We start from the raw sequence: 14,038 nt of genomic DNA, 5'->3' as shown, positions 1-14,038 counted from the left end.
GTTAACAGTTTATTACTTTTTTCCCCTCCCTTAATATCTCTTCCATACCCCAAACAATAAGATACTATTCTTATTGTGGATAGAAATACATTCTGTTGGTAAGGGTACAAGCTAAGGTGCAGTTAACAAAGAGAACACCAAATTCTCAATTTTCAAACAAGATAGAATTTTATTCATCTCTCACTTAACAGTTGAGAGGTAGGCAAGCTGGTCAGGAGGGAGTTCGTGGCTCTGTTTGGTCCATAAGGTCATCCAGGAACTCAAGTTTCTTTGTTTCTCAACCATCCACCCTGGGTGCATTTTTTTGTTTGCTTGGTTTTAAGTTTATTGATTGTGTGTGTGTGTGTGTGTGTGTGTGTGTGTGTGTGTGTGTGTGAGAGAGAGAGAGAGAGAGAAAGAGAGAGAGAGAGAGAGATGGGGGGAGGGGGAGAGAATCCCAGGCGGGCTTTGTGCCATTAGCACAGAGCCCGATATGGGGCTTGAACCCTTGAACCATGAGGTCATGACCTGAGTCAAAATCAAGAGTCCGATGCTTAACCGACTGAGCCACCCAGGCGCCCCACCCTGGCTGCATTGTTAAGTACAGTAGTTATTAGCCATATGTGGCTATTGATATTTATATTTAAATTACATTGAAAATTCAGTTTTAATGTATTTTAAGTTCTTCATAGCTACATGTGGCTGTTGCTGCTGTTTTGGACAGTGCAGGTATAGACTACTTCCATCCTAGCAGAGGTTCTGTTGGTCAGAGCTGCTCTAAGAGTGTTGTTCTTGTCTGCATGGTCTTTGCTGGCTTATGTTGGCTTAAGTTCTAGTGTACAGGCAGGGAGAATGAGAGGAGTAGGGAGAGGAGAAGGCGTGGTTTTGTTACAAATGATTCAAGAGATGCACAAATCACTGCTTACAGTTCATTGGCCAGATTTAGTGATATGCTGACATCCAAGTGCAGCTGGAAGGACTGCTAGCTGTCGGATGTACCCTGCTAAAATTTGGTTTAGCAGATTTGTACCCAAGATGTTAATAATTTAGAATAAGGTTTCTTCCTGTCCCTTATACAAAGTAGACAGGCATCAGCATGGGTAAAATGCTTAATTTTAAATGACTATGCCGAGATTAACCTGCAATTACAAACATTGTTTTGATACTTTATTTGAATTACTTCTTAAAGTTCAGCAGAATTAACGTTATGATCATTTTGACAGCAAGGCCATATCTAATGTAGTTCCTCTGTCTTAAACTTTGTGGGAAGATAATTTTTTGTGTAATTGCATAAAGACCAGAACTTTTATTTCTATCTTATTTTATAGATGTTCAGTAACTTTTAATATTTTGATGCTGAGCAGCAGTGTGAAAAGTACTGGTTAATGATTTAGTCTTTCCTTTTCTCTCCCCACCCCTCTTGTTCTCTCTGTGTCTATATATTTATCATGATTGTAAACTACTTAGGGCTTATGATAAAGAGCAGCAGTCTTTTTTTTTTTTCCTCCACACCATTTTTGTATCCCCGCTCTTAGTCTTTAAGGTAGACACTGAAACGTTCACGTTCACTGAAATGTTCATGTTCACAACTTCCGTATTTCTAAATAATGTGCCTTATTCAATATAACTTGATTTATCAGTTTTGGAAATTACATACCAATTATTACAGTAGAAAAGGATTTGGCTCTCATACTACCTTTTCTCTCCCTTCCTCACTCTTCTTTTATTCCTCTGTTAGCTTTAATATTTCTTAAACTTTTCATGTCCCTTCAATTAAAGATGGTATCTCTTACTCTGAAATTAGCAATTACAAATTTTAGTGTCCCTGATCTTCCTTCCTCATATCTTTTCCTTCTATCTCTCAAGTTTTGTCCTCTCTTCCTTTTAAATTGCCGTGGTCAAATATATTTACATTAGTTTCTATAACTATAATTAAGTCTCTTAGTTTTGTCTGTTGCTGGATTCTGAAAATCATAATTAGTAAGCAGCTAAATTTTTAATGACTACATAAATGCTTTTCACTGAAAACTAATGGTGGAGCAATTAGTTTTTGTCATAGCTTTATTGTTTATAACTTCACTTAAACTTCCCTCATTCCTTTTTGGTTTCTTGCATTTTTAAAAAATTTTTCTTAATTTCATCTTGTATTTAAGTCATACTTTCTATTCTCCGTATTATACAAACTTTCCTTTTTTTGCCCACTGTCTACCCTCTGGAGCCTTCTTTTCTTCCTGTTCTAATCTGTTTTGTCACCCAGTGCTTTTCTAACCACTTTTCATTTTTATAATAGCTGTTGGAAATTTGTCTTGTTAATGTTTGTTCCTTCTTGTTCTTTTTGTTAACTGTTTATTTGTAACTTTTTAAAATTCCTTGGTTCTGTTTTGATTAGAGAGAATATGAATGCATGTCTCAACATCTTGAATCTGAAGTGTCAGCGTTTTTAGAGTCAGAGCCTTAGAGTCGTCTTGATGAAACGTGTGACGAAGTCTCATGTTCTAAACTGTCGGGGGTAGGGGATTGGGGAGATGTTTACAGATATATAAATTATTTTCTTTTACTTACAAGTCATTAATATTTTAATGTAAATAGTTTTTTTCTAGAATAATTTTGCTTTCATTTATTTTCTAGGACCCTAGACTTTGCATGGTTTAGGATACATATTTCTTCTGTTGATAAAGACTGTTTTGTTTTACTTCTTATTCTATTTTTGAGGATCCAGATCTTCAGACTTAGATCTATTTTTCATTACAAGCAGTGTTCCACAACTATTGCCCAGCATTTCTTGAAATTGACCCATTTTACCATTACATCTGGCTAGTGACTAGATGGCATATAGTGATGTTAAAAGAAATGTTTCCTAGGTGAGGAGGCTAATGTTAGTTCTGAACTCTAATGGGTCTCACCATCAGTCTGGGTGATAAGTTGTGCAATACTCTTAGGCTACTTTTTATCTTTACAAGAGAATAGTATTGTAAAAATGTCAAAAAATATCCACATGCCCAGTTCACTAGTAAATATACTGCTAAATTTGAACCTTTTTGGCAGTAGCTTATACTACTCAAGGGACCATATTTTTACAGAATGATGTATTTCAAAGGGTATTGGTTTCCGTTGTAGAAAATTCATGCATTTAGAGCAACTTAAAGCCAGAAACAATTGTGCTTGTGCTATGGGTTTAAAATATTAGTCATCTTGAATGCATGTCCAGGTTAAATGTCAGAAGCTATATATTGCACAAAAAGAAAATTTATTGTTACCAGATTGGACTGTACCTGTGCTTATATAACCTTTTCCTTAGAGCATCAATTGAGTATATGAACTAATATCAGCCAGATTTTTGTACACTAACATTATTGATAATAAAGGAGAAGTTCATTGAAGAGAAAAACAAATAAAGGAAGCACAAAAGTCTCATACTGTATGAAACTACAGAAATGGATCAAAGAGTTTGACAGGAAGTTTAATGTGTACATAAGTAGAAGCTGACAGCAACATGCTGTGTGTGCCAAAGGTTCCAGTGATGGAAAACCGAAACATAGTGCTCACTGACCACAGCATGAGCCTTGACACACATTGTAAATAATCCAGAGATCTATGACTGCATTAAGCACCAGGCTGGTATATTAACGGCAGTAAATCTATAGCTGCATAAAGGGCTGGCATGCAGAAATTCCTCGGATTAATTTTTGTAATGGATTAATAGGAATACAGCAGATATTTTCATTTTGAATTCTACCATCCTTTACCTCCCCCTCCCCCCCCCAACTTTGCCCTCCCTAGCATGATCATTTTTTATTTCCTTCTACTCACCAGACTTGTATTTGTGGATACTTGTCTCAGTACCATCAAGTTAAAAGCTGAAGATGCTTCTGGTAGAAAACATTTAATTACTCTCAAGTTGAAGGCAAAGGTATGTGCTTCATTAAACTGTTATGGTTAGGAAATACTTTGTGAAATGAACTCTGAATGTTTTCAATGTAAAGAGGTGCTAGTTGCTTCCAAAAAAAAAATATATTTGGTACTTTAAGTAATTTATTTTGGAAAGCTCCTAAAACTTACCCCTCAAGTTTCCAAAAGCATAGACATAATTTCATGTCACTGTTCAGTGCAAATTGGATCAAAATATAGGCTTCATAATAAATATTACGGATAAGTCTCCACGTGCCATTTGTAATGCTGTACAAAGAAAAAACTTGAGTTTCCACTGTCCCAAGTAAAGTTTCACTGAAGTCTCTTGTCTTCAGCTCTATGAATTACATTTGTAGTTCTTATTTCTGAACATCACTCAGACTCTGAAAACACATCCACATGCATTGCTTTTTATTGCTTGCTTGTTTTGTCTGAAATTTTACTCCTGTATTTTAAGAATTTGCAGAGGTTATGCCTTCATTTGTAGACTCTTCACAGGTTGGTGATCTGTGATTACTTACTAACTTTATTGGCACAAAACATAGCTGTTTCATCTTTATTTTTTAGTTCTAGATTTTGAACTTTGAGAAATAAGTAGAATAAGCAAGTTCAGCATAGTAATCATTTACTTGGTAATCACTAGGGAAACATTAGAATTTGGGAAAACTAGGACATTTAACTTTTTTTGTTTCTAGGAATCATCAATCAACTCTATTTCAGAAGATTGTAGTGATGAAAAGATCAATTGTGTTTGTCCTTTTTAAAAATGTGTCTGGCATTTAAGCTTTCCACGAGAGAAAATATATAAAGCTGTACGGGGTGACACAGAAAAGTTGGTATCTTATAATGCTTCTTTATCAGACAAGTTGAGAAATGACTTTCTCTTTTTCCTCACACACAGAATATTCAGGTATAATTTTAAGATTCATGACTGTTAAGTGTTGAAAAAATTAGTGGGATAGAAATCTTGTTTGTAAAAGAAGATATTATGGATAGTTTTGTTAAGGTGAACATTTTTTATTTTCTTTTTAAAGGTGTGCTTGCTTTCTTTTTTCTTTCTTTCTTTCTTTCCTTCCTTCCTTCCTTCCTTCCTTCCTTCCTTCCTTCCTTCCTTCCTTCCTTCCTTCCTTCCTTTCGATCAGGGAGAAATCTTACTTTATTCTACCACCAAAGGTCACATACCACTAGTGGCAAGGGTTCTGTCATTTACTTCAAAGTTTTATTTGTTTATACTTTGTACATTGATAAAAGTTCCTTTGCCACTGTGAAGACCAAAATGAAAAATTTTAAATGCATCTCATCCTTATTCTGGGTGCTGGTGGGGTAATGTTTTTTTAATAGCCTGATTTTTATAAAAAATAATTTTTATTTTTTTTTTTTACTAAGACGATGCTTTACATCAGCTCTGCCTGTAACTACAAGATTTTGTTATTAACTCTAATTAATGACATTATTAGTAGTATTGAGAGTGAGGATGTAGCCACTAGTATGTTCCATCCTGTTTGCTTTTTATTACATCTTTTTTTGGGTAGATAAGGTGACACTTAATATAATTTCTGTGAAGAATGTTTTCAGTGTCCATATTTGCAGCATCGATAGCTGTGAAGCATTGTTATGGATGTCCTGGCAAGAGAGACTAGAAAGCTTTATTTAAGTTAAGGAAAGAATTAAGAAAAAAACTATATCAAAAAAAACAAAAAAAGCCAAGGTGGAAATGAATGAATCTGATGTTGGTATGATTTCATTAGAGTCCTTAATTGTCCATTTGGTTCAGTTTTCATAAACCAAAGATGTATTTTAGATGTGGTAATTTCTTCTTCTTCTTCTTCTTCTTCTTCTTCTTCTTCTTCTTCTTCTTCTTCTTTTAGGAGTATTTGGGATTTTCAGTTAAAAACTGATAACTGAAGCTATACGTTAAGAGTATATAAGGCAAATATCATAGCTCAAACTAAATTTTAAAGAGTCAAGCTGATTAAAAAAAAAGTAAACCATAAAGCACGCTTATCTTTGCAAATATACAAACCTTTATTTCTTATATCTGATACTTTTTGATATATAGTCAAAGAACACATTTATTTTTTTGCTTAAATACATATTCTCCCAATTCTGCCATTCCCCCTCACTGTCTCCAACCCTCAAAGAAAATATTAATTTTAAATAATCACTCTATTAAGTAAGTACATAAATCAAAAAAGAGAAACAGTTGAATTTTGTCACTTTTCTAGGTGTATTTCTATGCAGTATTTACAATACCTGGTGGACCAGAGCTTCCTCGGCTTTGGCCAAGGGCAGAACTACTTGAAAACCAAATCACATGTTTCAGAGGCTGGGCACTCTGTCTCTGTTGGCTGTTTCTGTAATTTGCTACAGTTTGTATGTATTTACATGGCGGTAACCTTGCTGCTTAGATGCTCCAATCACAGAACATTTGGGTTAAAATTTTCCTTAGAACAATATGCTACAGAATCTAAAAAGTACCATCTATGATAAAAATATTTACTTAATATGCTATGATAATTCTTTTATCGTTACTGATTTGATTGAATTGTTTCAAGTGAGATTTGAAAAACTGTTAATAAAAATGATTGACCACTTATTTTTTAATTAATGCCCCTTTATGTGGAGCTTTTGTTGTCATTTAGACTGCTAAAGAAAAACTTGGCAATTAGTCTCTGGTTTTATATATACCTATCTATACAGCTTCCTATCAAAAACTATCTGAATTTTGATAAAGCTGTTTCACAATATTGCATTAGTCATCTGTGTTGTAGTTAGTGCTACCACACAAATGATTCTGAAATATCTAGGATCCTACTTCATAATTCATGTTAAGTCTTCCAGAAGTATATCAGTTTGCTTTTTAGGTTCTATATACAATTATGTATAGTTTCTTATATAAACAAAATCGATGTTGAACATGAATATAACATACAGTATATTTGCATTTAACTTCTACAATAAAGTCACCTACAGATAGATCAATCTAATTTATTATATTTGTATGTCTGCATAATTATACATAAAAATGTATTTGAAAGATGTTCTTATCTCAAATTCTAAAATTCTGTGGAGACTCATTTATGGATATGGGATCATATCAAATTTATTCTAACTTCTTTTTTAACTATCTGTAGGTCTCTTTCTGTATCTGTCTGTATATACTTATTTACTGAGTCCTATTTGGATTAGGATCATAATTTCTTTTAAAATAATGTTGCTGTATGTACTAAATGACTTCCACATTAACAGCTATTTTCCTTTGTTCATCTACTCTCAATACAGTAAACATTTCATTAACTTTGTACTCTTCCCTAGATTGATGATTTAAGTTAAAGAGTTGATATTGTTCATTGTCGGCATGAGTAGGAGATAAAAAGCAGCAATTTAAATTGAACTAGATACTCCATTTTTGACCCATGGAGGTTTCAAGTGTGCATTATTATTTTTACAGAATCTTAACATGTTAGAGGGAAGAGATGTTATAAGACTTTTAGTTGCGTCCCATCAATTTTACATATCAAACAGCCAGGGAGGTTAAATGACTTGTCCAAGATCATACAAGTTAGCAGAACTAGAAATCAGAAAGTTAAGGTCTCTGCCTGCACTTACTTTGAAATAATCACAGGACTTGTAAAAATGGCATACAGATCATTTTTGTAGTGATTATAACAGTTATAATCTGAAGTACTTAGAATCTGATATTTAGAATTGTACTAGAGCTCCCTCAGTCTCAGCCTGACCTTCTTCTTTTTTCCTTTTCTCCAAATTAAATCATTATTATATTTTTATATGATTTCCTGTATACTTTCCTTTGTGTTACCAGTTCTGTGTAGTCAGGTACCATCAGAATATGTTGATAAGCTTCTTTTTAGCAAACCACATATTATAACTAAATGTTAATTCTTTTCAAAACATTGACTTCGGATGGGCTGGCGTGTGCTAAATACTGTAGTGCTAATTCTTGGAACCCATTTGCTTATTCAGCGAAGTAGTGAAAAAAGTGAAAGTCTAAAACTTCTTTTAAACATTTTCTCAAATGAGAGACAGAGGTTTTCCCCAAACTCATTTTCTCCTAGTAAGTTTTGCTTTTTAATGAAAAAAGAAATGAGTATTTTATAATTACATGTGACTTTCAAGAATCCAGAATTGGATTTTACAGAAATCATGTAGTACAATTCTATAATAATGAAATTGATTTTAGGAAAAATTGCCTTTGTCTTTCTTAACTTGGACATCTGATTTGTCCTTAATGACTGTCACTTTTTGTGTGAAGGTATTGAATTAATTTTCTCTTTATCAACCATGAAAAGGTTTTTCTTAAAGCTGTTACTTCTATTTTTCCTTAATAACCAGAAAGCATTTCATTGCTTCTTTTTATTTATGTTCTTGCTAGGAGTAATTGCTTTGTTGTGGAAAATACTTCTTTTAATTGATAGCTTACATTTTTTGTACATTTCATGATTCTTTTAACAGATACAGCATTTTTAAATAGTGACTGAGACTGAGATTAAATTTTAGGTTGAAAGGATATTAAATACCAATCAGTTTTAAAGATGAAAAATCTCTCGTTTTAAAGATAAAGAAACTGAGATCCTGTGTGGTTCTCCCCTCAACTTACATTAACAGGTGACCTGACACTGAATTAATTCATTATTCTTTACTCAAAACCCAGTGCTTTGGCATCCCAGTCACCAAACTTTGAACCTCCTGAGCATAACTTGACTATTAATTAGCTCTTGACATTTTCTATAAGAATAGAATCAAAATATGTATATATAATGCGTTTGAATTTATAATAAAACTTTTCCTATTCAGTTTTTCTAAGATACTTCGTGTGAAATTACCACACAGAAGCAAAAATCACCTGATGTTATGCTTTTTTGTAGTACCCTGCAGAATCACCAGATTGTTTTGTGGATTTTCCTGTTCCATTTTCTGTTTCTTGGACACCACAGGTAAGTTGTTAAATTTATTTTAAGTAGCTAAAAAGCATAAGTGGCCTTTATAGGTTATAGAGTGTTTTTTTTTTCTTTTTAGGTTTTTTCCTAAGCATTTATTTATAAACAGAACTTTTAGAGTGCTTTTTTTCCATATTTTCTAGTAGTTAATACCTACTTTCTCCCTCACCTCACATGTAAACACACCATCCAGTATTGAGATGTTTATGCCTCATAGTAGATAAATATGAAGGTCTAATGACAGAAATTTTCCTTTAAATTTAAATCATAAAGAACTCTATAAAGCCGTGAGCAGTAAGTGAAAAGTTGAGTGGATTTTTCAGATTGCTAAAACTGTTAATATTGATGGCATAATATCAGAGAATCATTTTTCATAGGAGAATGAGTTATGACTGAAAATACAAATCATTTCCACTCAGTTTTTATTGTTATAAAGGAGTTCCCATAATTCATCCCTGAACTTAGATTATATTTTTGTGTGGGCTTTGGAACATTCATACTTCATGTAAAGAATGTAGGAAATTCTTGCTCCTGCTTCTGTCAATTTAATTTCTTAAAAAGTTGCTGATAATTTAACAAGAGGATGAAATTAGAAGTGCAGTGTAAACAGCAGCATTATGTAGATACAAGGTGGTATGGGTATTAGTAGCACCATCATCAACATGACGTGTGTGTGATTTTTAAAGATCTGACAGAGTGGTGGTTAGACTCCAAGAACAATCTAATGATGACAGGCAGGGTCCTTCTTTCACCAAGTAAATTGTGGCAGTTGATAGCAAAATAGAGAGAGCATTTCTATTCTTACGCAAAGAGGGGGAAAAAACATTCCTGTGGACATTTTACAGATACTCTCTAGGCTGCCCATATTTGTGTTAGGAAATTTTGATAGGGCCAAGTGATAATTTATGCTTAATGTTTTCAATAAAAACAGAGTCAAGTGATTGTATATGTAGTTAGTTTTTTAAAAAACCTAACAGGATTTAAATAGTGTTGTGTAAGTTCAAATATCCTTTTAATCACATACATGTTAAAAATTATTTTTCTAATTTTTTTCTTTAAAAACAAAAGTCTCCCTCCTTTCGATGGAAATTGAGAAAACACAGCAAAATAAAGGAGAGGAAATACCCTGTGATTTGCTTTTGGTATTCTGATATATGTTATAAATATCTAAGAAATGCTGTGTTTTTTTTTTTTTTTTTTTTAAAGAAACTTTTCCTCTTTTCCAAATGTACATTTTCTATTTGGCCTTCCTCTTTTTAAAATATATATTTTCCTTTTTTTTAAATACACATGTCCTATTGGCTCTGTAAATTTTGTTATGTGTGAGATTATGAGATAACACTGTGCTTGTATTATTCTTTCCAGATCTGCTATCTCTAGATGATATTTTAATATATATCAAAATCCCAAGACTATACTTTTGATGAGTTTCTAGTGTTTTTGAATGTAGGTAACTCAGGTTTTTCCCATACTTAAATCTGTGAAAAAGTTTGCATCTCCACAAAAAGAGTGTTAGCACTTACCTTATTCTGTCATTTAGCAAAATTTGTGATTTCAATACACTGGGAAGTCTCTGAGGGTAATTTATTTCAAAGTTTCTATCGTTCCTTAACACCAGCTCAATGCCTTGCACATTTAAGCATGGGATGAATTTTATTTTTTATTTTTTTTTTTTTTATTATTTTTTTTTTTTAATTTTTTTTTTTTCAACATTTATTTATTTTTGGGACAGAGAGAGACAGAGCATGAACGGGGGAGGGGCAGAGAGAGAGGGAGACACAGAATCGGAAACAGGCTCCAGGCTCCGAGCCATCAGCCCAGAGCCCGACGCGGGGCTCGAACTCACGGACCGCGAGATCGTGACCTGGCTGAAGTCGGACGCTTAACCGACTGCACCACCCACGCGCCCCATGCATGGGATGAATTTTAGATTTAATTAGGTCATACAGCAAGTTTTCTGTTTTGTACTAGCTCTAAGAAGACAGAACTAATTAGTAACTGGAATGTCCTATTTATTTTTTAATTAAAGAAGATACTAAAATTCTTGGTAAAGTACAGATGAAAATTTGGCTACCTTCCTTTTTATCCACAGACTCTGATTTGACAGATGTTAACTTTTTGTCATGTTTGTTTCACTTACATCTTTTATTTCTGTCTCTCTCTTAGGAATAAAATGTTCTAGGAACAAGTAAGACTTTATTTCCCTCTTTTTCCTTTTTTTCTTCTCTCCCTTTCTAGAGGTAACCACCTTCCTGAAATTGATACATGGTCTATCCGTGCATATTTTTTTGCCACATTTGCTCATGCCATATTCTATAATACAGGCTGGCTGAAGTTTTTAAACAGCATTGTTTCTGAGATTTACCCATGGTCTTTGTATGTTTAGTACATTTACTTTAAATGCTTAATATAGTTCCATTATATGAATCCACCAGTTAACTTCTTCATTGCCATACTGATAGGGTTGTTCACAATTTCTTAGGTAGTGCTCTAGTGAACATCCTTATGTTTCCTTGTACACGTGGGAGACTTTTAGGGTGGCTTATGCCTAGAAGTGAAAATGTTGGATTGAAAGGAATGTGCCTCTTTGAGATTACCAAATGTTGCCAGATTGCCTTCCCAAATTGGTTGTCTAAGTTTACACTCGTACCCAGGATTGCATAGTAATACCTACTTTTCCAAATCCTTTCCAAGTCTTAGTCCTACGGTAGTCTGACCTTAATTTTTAACAAGAATTGATAATCATCATTATGGTACTTAAAGTCTTTGTATATTTAAAATTTTGCCTTTTATTGTAAGTGTCCCTTTTTTATTTGGATACCAGTTGTTGGTTACATGGAATGTATCTTCTTTCTGTGGCATACTTGTTAACTTTGTGTATGATCTTTTCTGTCAGTCAGAAGTTTAACTTTCAGTGTGGTCCCATGTATCATCTCTTTCTTGTGATTTCTGCTTTTTGTGTCTTGAATGAGAAAATCTTTCATATCTTGTTCTGAAAAGATAGTTTCCTAATATTCTAAAAGTTATATGTTTTTTTCACATTTAATTAGGAGCTGGGACTCTTATTTACACTTGGCTATTTAGTATATGCTCATAAAATTTGGATTTGTCTTCATTGTGTAAGTCTAGGGGTGATTTCAGTTTTTCTTTTACATTTGCCATTAAAATTTAGAAAATTTTCAAAACACACTATTTACCTGTTTTAGCATCGAGCATAGCAATACATCATAAGCATTTTGGTGATTCTACCAGTGGTATGAACTCTTGAGTCTTTTAGACATGATAAGAGTATTGGCAAGGTTTATTTTAAGCGTAAGAAGCAGTATCAGACCACTTTGTATGGTCTTTTTCCATTGCCTTTTTGGAAACAATTTTGCTTGTGGGAGTTATTTTCTCTTAACAATCTTCAAACAGTTGTAGTTCTTAAGCAAAATAAACATAGTCTAACAGCAAACTTCTATTTACGAGATTGTAAATAGGTCCCAGATAATTGATTTAAAAAATCCTTGTCTGTTTTTGTACATTTCCTCTTTGGATTCAGTGTTTCTGGACTTTAAACTTGGAAGATCTTTATTTTCCTTTCTTTTTGTGAAATAATAGGCATGGCTTTGTGGCATCCATATTAAAAATGGGTAATTTTCCTTATGGTCCCTGTCTTCCTGCTGGGTTGATAATGTTTTGATGTATTTTTCTTTTGCTCTGATGAGAGGTCTGCTGCTGCTGCTCTGACATATTCATTTGGATGAATAATTATAACTTGCACAATGTCAAGCTGAAGATGGTAGGGTTTTGTGCGTCATGACAAGCCTAGTAGCCAGTGCAGGTGTCTCACAGCATGATCAGCAACAGCCAGTGTATTCTGGCTCAGAGGAGACATTTAGAGTAGTAAGAAATCAGCACCAAGGGCAAGGCTGCTGCTACTACTGCTGCCGTGATCTGTGCCAAAGAAACACAAAGTGCTTCTCAAAGACAAGTGACTGCATACGTCTTTTCAGCAATTTACTTTGTTTACCCAATAAATTTTCTTTTATAGATTTTAGCGTATAATGTAAGAATATCTCATGATTTTTATCTTAGTCTACTTCCCAGCATCACAGATGCTCCAAAATGTATCTTTAACAATCTGCTACATTTGGGACTTTTACTTCCAGGTTGTATTTGCAGATTTTGTTGACTAATGAGACCATAGAATTCTGTAATGTAAGATTTTAAGTGCACTGAAATTGGGATCTAAAAGAACACAATTCATTCTCTCCAGGTCACTGATCAACCCCAAATAGGTGTTAGAATTGCAGTTCTACCTGTAACTGTGCCATTAAGTGCAGGTTTGGTGATGTATCCTTGCCATTGCAGTTGGAATTTTCAGATTTGGTATGATACAGTAAGTAGCGGTCTTTATGTTTTTTGTCATGGAAGTCTCATATACTTAGAGTAATGCCATGAATGCAAGAATAGCAAAACCAATGATGAAACCTCTGGCTGATAAGCTGATGGTGAATGAAGAACTCATAATTAAAGGAAACAGTCCTATTACATAGCAGGGAGCATGATCCATTAGTTAGAGCAGCCGACTAGCAGTTGGGAATCGTTGGTTTTGTTTACAGTTCAGCCATTGACTTAATTGTATAATTTCAAACAAGTCATGTGACTGCCCCTTGCCTCAGTTCATATGTGTATGCAGATAATGAACTTTTTCTTTTTCACAGAGATATTGAGAAAAATAAATTTGATTTAAAATAAACAATGTCTGGGGAAAAACCCTCCATACCCCATCTAAGGATACTGTGCAACTACTCCTTTTTTGCCCTCCTGGATTATCTTTCTTTCCATTTTTTTCTTTGCTCTCTTTATTGGAGAACACCAAGTACTGGATTCTTGTTCACTCTTAAATTGATTAATTAAATGTGCTTTTGCCAAGGCAGTTTTTTTGCCATAGTGGTATGCTTAAAAAGATATCAAAAGGACCAAAACAAAGAAACTTAACTCAATGTTGAGATCATGTGATATGGTAAAAGTATCAATGTGATATTGGCCTCAGTAATCTAGTAGCCATCTTTCATTTTTTTCTTTTTTAATAACTGTTGTTGTTGTTGTTGATTTATTTTGAGAGAGAGTGAGAGAAAGAGAGCATGAACAGGTGAGGGGCAGAGATGGGTAGGGGGGAGAGAGAATCCCAAGGAGGCTCCATGCTC

At 33.8% G+C, this 14,038-nt stretch overlaps 1 protein-coding gene across 1 annotated transcript in view; it reads left to right on the top strand.

Moving 5' to 3' along the window:
- Positions 1-14,038, top strand: part of FANCL (FA complementation group L) — an 84,981-nt gene that overhangs the window by 31,554 nt on the left and 39,389 nt on the right. Inside the window, exons 6-7 of the mRNA XM_030310652.1 lie at positions 3,793-3,889; positions 8,775-8,843. Of these exons, the coding sequence (XP_030166512.1) occupies positions 3,793-3,889; positions 8,775-8,843 (166 nt within the window). The remainder of the gene's footprint in view (positions 1-3,792; positions 3,890-8,774; positions 8,844-14,038) is intronic.

The sequence above is a fragment of the Lynx canadensis genome, chromosome A3, assembly GCF_007474595.2.
Source record: "Lynx canadensis isolate LIC74 chromosome A3, mLynCan4.pri.v2, whole genome shotgun sequence".
Classification (NCBI taxonomy): domain Eukaryota; kingdom Metazoa; phylum Chordata; class Mammalia; order Carnivora; family Felidae; genus Lynx; species Lynx canadensis.
The sequence above is the reverse complement of the archived record's forward strand: the minus strand, read 5'-3'. Positions and strand labels throughout refer to the sequence as shown.